Genomic DNA, 7,098 nt, shown 5'->3' on the forward strand with positions numbered 1-7,098 from the left:
ACGATTAAGCTTACCTTAACTAAAGCTTAGCGTGTTTACAAACCAAGTCAGCTCAACTTGTTTATTAATTAGCAGATTGCGTGAGAGTTTTAAGTCACGAGCTTTTTGAAAAAACCTTTTATTAAAAATAACGTGAAGTTGAAAATTTCAAGTTACCTATAATAAAAAAATTTACTTCATAATCAAGATAATAACACCAGAAGAAGATGGATATAAGAGTCAATAGACAATGAAGGGTATTATTATATTATATTATATTATATTATTATTCAAACACCAAAGTAGATTTAATAGTGGAGTGTAATATACAACATCACAAGCATGCATGTTCAGCTACAATTGGTAACTTGAATGCATATGTAAGCAGGCTCAACCAGATTTGAACAGCAACACTGCCTTTGAATCCAAATAGAAATACACAAAGTGGTTTGTCTCATGAGTCACGTAAGACCCTGCAAAATCCAACCGACCCGTAAAGATTTAATTTTACCAAGCGCACACGCGAACCCAAGAATTAGGTATGAACAGATTTAAGTGTTGGTGGATGATTACCCAAAAAAAAAGGTGTTAGTGGATGAGTATACAACCACTTTCTAAACATGTGTACAACATCCTTAAATACAATTTACTACATGATGTAACAGGAAGCTTCCATGATTAACAAATATAGGGGGTCAAATTATAATGAATATCAACAATAACTCTTCACCTTAGGTCTTATTATCTGGGCTCATAACATAATCTTAGGTTACAAAAAATATAATATCTTTGATCTTATATAAAGGTTCTTTTAAGGGCCTACAGGAAGAATGTTTCTTTTAAGGGCTCAGAACATAAATTTAATCCTCCCAGTATTTACATGTTTGCACTATATCCTATTTCCACACTTCCCACACACCCTACTTATAAAAAAGTTGTTTGTAACTGGTGTATTAAATAATTAATCAGTAAATGATGAATTCAGCAGCACCACATTTCATTCACAGTTGCATGAATCAACAGTTTCTGTATGTGGAAAGTGGAAACTGTACTTTTAGTATGCAGTTACATCTAGTTACCACTGCTTACTCAAGATTGGTTCAAGTATAAAATCCCAAATTTAGGAGCATATGAACCTGCAAGGATTCATATTTGACGGAGTGAGAAGTGGTGGTGGATACGTCCCATTGAAGACGCTTTACATGTGAGCAGCTGGAAATTAGAAATCAAGATTCTACCACTGTAACATCCGACCCCTCATACATTCAATAGTGTCCGCCTTGTCTACGAATAACTCATAGATTTGTTTTTGGTTGCCTGAGTAGAGACTTCCCGGCAAATCACCTAAAGACAACTAATATCTGGCATAACTATTGGGCCGTAGAGTTTTAGCTAGCGTAAAAATAATCAAAAACAACTTCTAGTTATCCAAAACAAAACTAAACCTAATTTTACAAGTAATTGCCACATCAATTGCAGGTTAAGGGGCTGTTTGTTTACCTCTTAACGAGGCTCTTAATGGTACAGACCTCTTACTCGTTCAGCACTTAATGATTCAGACATTTGCCTCTGAATGGTTAAACATTATACTAAGTCTGAATGGTTAAGACCTCTAATGTGAATTGTTCAAGACATTTGCCTCTAAACGGTTAAGCATTACACTGGCTCTTAATGATTCAGACCTCTTACTGGTTCAGCCACTTAACCATTCAGATGTTGCCAAACAGCCCCTAAGTCTGAATGGTTAAGACCTCTAATGTGAATTGATCAGACATTTGCCTCTAAACGGTTAAGCATTACACTGGCTCTTAATAGTTCAGACCTCTTACTGATTCAGCACTTAATGATTCAGACCTCTTATTGATTCAGCACTTGACCATTCAGAAGTTGCCAAACAGCCCCCAACACGATATTAGAACTAAATCACATAAACCGAACCCTAATTTTTCACCACATTCATACACTCTTACACTCAACGACAATCTCAACACACTAATTTAAACCTAAATCACTAGATCTACACTGCTAAATCAAAATTAAAACTACTGCAATACGATATGTACTCAAAATCATATATAAATTCTAACAAAATACAGAAAAATTACCGAAGTTCTTGCCGACGATACAGTGCCACGTAGGACCGTGATTCTTATCAAACTGCTTCTTAATCAATTCCGCTACATCCTTCTCCACACTGCAATTCTCAAACGCCTGCACACACGTAATCACAACTCCGATTATTATACTTCATAACATTAACAGTGAACGAACTTGATTTTGTTATAATAATAATAATAATCTTAATAGAACAAAAGTGGACTAATAATTACAGAAATGGCGATATTGACAGCATCAGTTTGCATTTCTTCATTCATATCGGCGCTTTTGATTACGACTTTTTTGCTGCCGGAAGTGGAGGTTGTTAACGACGATGCAGTGGTTTTCCGATCATCTGCCGGAGGCATCTTCCGTTCTTCACTCATCTGAAAATTGAGTGTGGTGACTGGTGAATCGGAAGAGTGTGCGGCGTTTCGGACTTTTTTGTGTCACTGATGACAAAATTTCAATAATTTAGCGATTTTTTTTTATTATGAAAAGGTTTCATGACCAAAATGGCAAAATGTAACATTTTTTATAAAATTGTCGGTGGTTAACTTTTTTACTTTGTGAGAATTGACATTTTTTATGCATAATTTTGTCGGTGGTTAACTTTTTACTTTGTGAGAATTGACACTTAACAAGTAGCACTACCTTAAAAAGAAAACAGAGTATAAACTGTAATTTTACCCCCTGAGGTTAGGGGTCATTGGCATGTTTACTCTCTAAGGAAATAATTGTAATTTTACCCCCACTGTTCACTGTTATGTCGCAACCGTACCCCCCGGCCTCAAATGTGTTGACTAATCTGTTGACTATAACTTGAAATGACTATAATGCCCTTTCATATTATCCCCTGTGTTTTGTGCATTATGTGATATTGCCCCCTGCCAACACTGCCACCGCCATTCACCACCACAAACCACCTCTAGCCACCACCCTCAACCACCTCCACCCACCACCTCCAGCCCACTCTCCACCATTTCACCCCCAGCCACCATTATCGAGCACCACCATTGCCACACTAACTAAAATCTATATAAGAATCAAAAGAATATAACAATCAACCAAATCCAACACCAAATACAACTCTAATGAACAAGATAAGTAATAGCAAGTGCCACCAACAGAAGAAGATAGGCCACCCCTTGATCAATCGCAGCACCATCATTACCCGGAACCGGAGCCGGAACTGGAGCGAATTCTTGAGCTCGATTGACACCAAACAAAGCCATGAACACAAACCCGATAAAGGCGACTGCAACCGATCGAGAATTCATGGTTTTCTGATCAAATTTGAGGAAGATTGAAGGAGCTAGATCTGGGTTTTGATCGTGGAGAGTGTGGGAATAATGGTTCGATTTGCGATTTGGGTTTAGGGGAGTGAAGATTGGTGAATTGAGAGGCTTTTGAAGATGGGGGTGTATATATAATGGGGGTTTGTATGTATAATTTTGGGAGAATGAAGTAGGGTGGAAGACACGCATGGAGTGGGAACAACAGCAGTAACCTTCGAGTAGCTTACGAGGTTCAGATCTGTTACTAGGAGATGATGATGATAATTTGAAGATGATGATGATGGAGGATCAGATCTGTTATTTGAAGATGATGATGATAATTTGATTTTATAAATAATAATAAAAATAATAATAATAATAATAATAATAATAATAATAATAAATATAGGGTAAGATTACTAAAATACCCTTACCTATAAGGGTCAAACTACCGTTGACTGAGGCCGGGGGGTAAGGTTGCGACATAACAGCAAACGTTGGGGGGTAAAATTGCAATTATTTCGTTAGGGGGGTAAGGGTGCCAATCACCCAAAACCACAGGGGATAAAATTGCAGTTTACTTAAGAAAATATATTTTTTCTAGTATAATATTGTATATATATATATGGGATACTCACAACTTTCCATCAAACCTTAAGGCTGGATAATATAGGACGTCAAACCTGTTCCACCTCAGCAAAAAAATTATCAATAGGGCCCCATTTTCACACCAGAGCGTCATTGATAGGACGCTATTGATGCCCAGTGATTACATAGCGAGCAATAAACGTATGGAATTGTGGGCCCCACTTCAATCCAAAACCTTAAAACCCAAAAAATAAATGGGGGAAGGGCTATTGAGGTGTTTAACCCATATCATAGGCTTTATTCATAAAAGATAATGGAGCCTCTTGTCCTACGTGATATGTATGTCAGTATGTGTCGATGATATGTTACAGTCAGGGCCGGCCCAAGGGTAAGCCAAATGAGGCTTGGGCCTTGGGCCACATCAACCATAGGGCCTCCATTTTTTTAAAAAAAAATTATATTATATGTATTTTCTCACAAACACTGGTAGTCGTATAGGTTATTAGGGCGGCCCAAGGGAAAGCAATTATGGCAGCGAGTCACACGGAGTCAGTGGAAGAGAAACAGCCGGCCGTCACGGAGCAATTATGGCAGCGTCTCATCATCTTCTTGAGTTCTTTCAACGGTAATCTTTATTTTCTCGCCACTGATTCATCTTCTTAAGCTTAAATAGTTAAATTGCTACCTAATTTACAAACTCAACTCACTATTGTTCGGCTGTTCTTCGCTCATCAGTGCTCATATGCGAATCATCTTCTTACAAAATCAAGACTGCATCTTCGCTCAGTGGCTGCATCTTCGGCTCTTCGCTGGGATCGCTTAGTGGCTGCATCTTGTTGAATCCTTGTTGAAGGTAAAGCCGTAATTTCCTAGTTGCCTAATTTTCTAGTTAAAATATGTTGTAGTGTTGCCTAATTTCCTAGTTGCCCAATTGAAGTTTGTGATATTAGCCCTAATTTCATAGTTGCCTAATTTTCTGTTTGTTAGCGAGTTCTGTGAATTTGTGATAAATTTATAATGTCTAATAGATATTGTAAACATGAATCCGGCCATTTTAAAAGGCTAAAGAAACAAAAACGAGAAGCTGAAATAGAATCGCTAAAGGGTTCTTTACTCAGATTCGTAAAACCTATAAATGAAACTGTAAATGTTGATGATCCTTTAAATGTTGATCTTGATGAAACTGTAAATGTTGATGAACCTTTAAATGTTGATGTTGATGAAACTGTAAATGTTGATGAACCTTTAAATGTTGATGTTGATGAACCTATAAATGTTAATGTTTATGAACCTTTAAATGTTGATGAACCTTTAAATGATGATTTTGTACATGTACTAGTGAGGAGCCCGCGCGTTGCAGCGGGTCGACAATTTACAATGGTATACATTCGGGTGTAAGGACAAATATTTAAAACATCAAGTACATATGTTTGTATGATCTTTGTGATTTTCTATTTAAAAGTGGTTATGTAACTAACACACCCAACAAAAAAATAGTGATCTTCTTTATCATACACAGCTCAAATAATACCTAAGTTTAAGGCTCAAATAATAAGCCACCAAATCCAGGTTATACCACTTCAAGTTTAGGAGTTTATTAAATAACATAATTTTCCTAATTGTCACGAGATCAGATTTATGAAGTGTCCGAATGGGTCAAAAGTGTTAGAATGCTTAAAATGATTTGTGATTATAGATCTACAAATAAATAGAAATACATGATAAGATTTCCACACCATAACATCTGTAAATGTAACAAAAAAAAGTACAAAACCATGTCATTAAAAAAGCTCAAATTTCATGAATTCAATCAAAACGTAAAAATTCACTCAAAATAGAATGAGATCACTATTTATAGTTATACCATTTCACCTTAACCCTGCAACTTCACTGGTTTCTTTGGACCCCAGGTTGTTGGCATTAGGAAAGGAAAAATTACTATACCAGCAAAATTTTGGAGCTTTCCACATATGGACTCTAAATGTATAAATATAATTTTGGTTATTTTATATAAATGAAAATAGAATTATCTGAAGAAAAAACAAAGAGAATGATAGACCTGTGGAGCCATGGTAATTTGAGAACTTTGACCGAATGTTGTTGGTCTTGAAGCATGGTCAGTATCAACCCCGTTCAGATTATGCATATTTAGTATAGGTTTGCTTGCATTTCCATTCGCCGATTTTGCCTTGTGAAAACTGTTGACGCATTAGCAATCAAGTCAAATAGCGGGTCAATATGGGAAGCATATTATTTCTAACTGAGGGGGTAGAATAAATTAGATTCTATATGGGCTGGTTGTGCTAAAAATGCCAAAACCGTATAGGAAAAAAACAAAATAAGAAACGTGTGAGAAGTACTACCTGCCAATACGTCGAAAAACGACACTCTTGATGAGCATAAACTTTGGAACGGGAAGCTACCAGCTGTTTTCTAGAACAACTAATCAAGCCTGCAACAAAGAACGCCCTTAAGGAGTTAGAATAACTAATCAAGCCTGCAACAAAGAACGCCCTTAAAGGAGTCGTAGTTACTAAGCTGCAAAATCACCAAAAAGTTAAACAATCAGTTAGTATCATGAACTCATAGTCATTGAGGCATTACATCAAACACCTAATGGGCAGATATAAGAAACCTTGAGTATATGTTATCAGCAGTCAGTTTGTCCACCAAGTAGACAGTCTTCTTACATGTCATGCATTTCTAGGTTGTACCTGCAAATGCCATTAGAATTTTGAGCTACAAATGATGTTGGGATGTGTGGAGCGGTTGAAGGATAATGTTGGGTTGAAGAAAAGGAAAGTAACACATGATATAAAGACTCAAGACAATCATTATGCGTGAATTTTCAAGTAAGCAACTACGTGTAACCAATGTAACGAATATTCTTTAGAGAAATTCCAACTAAGCAACAATTTGTCACCTTCGTTAATCAATATGGATGCCTATTGGTTGATTTACAAAGATATCAACTCCGTATAGCCATATGCACAAACCACATATGAAAATTCCTTAGTTTTACCCATGTACGAAAAACCCAATTTAAAACCTCAAGACTCTACACCTACTGTACAATCACAATACATCAAAATAAAAGTTACACTAAACTTTAAACTCTTCATAGACCACATAGATATGAGAAGAAAATAGATGAAAC

The 7,098-nt window shown here is 36.4% G+C and overlaps 1 protein-coding gene across 1 annotated transcript; it reads right to left on the bottom strand.

Moving 5' to 3' along the window:
* Window positions 1-223: 223 nt before the first annotated feature.
* On the bottom strand, window positions 224-2,567 carry LOC110899719 (dynein 8 kDa light chain, flagellar outer arm). Its single transcript, XM_022146610.2, has 3 exons — window positions 2,310-2,567; window positions 2,085-2,190; window positions 224-452 (listed from the first exon to the last, which is right to left on the bottom strand). The coding sequence occupies exons 1-3, from the start codon at window positions 2,460-2,462 to the stop codon at window positions 370-372; spliced, it is 342 nt and encodes a 113-aa protein (XP_022002302.1). The 5' UTR covers window positions 2,463-2,567; the 3' UTR covers window positions 224-369.
* Between the last annotated feature and the right edge of the window lie 4,531 nt (window positions 2,568-7,098).

The sequence above is a fragment of the Helianthus annuus genome, chromosome 13 (assembly GCF_002127325.2).
Source record: "Helianthus annuus cultivar XRQ/B chromosome 13, HanXRQr2.0-SUNRISE, whole genome shotgun sequence".
In the NCBI taxonomy this organism is placed as follows: Eukaryota; Viridiplantae; Streptophyta; class Magnoliopsida; order Asterales; family Asteraceae; genus Helianthus; species Helianthus annuus.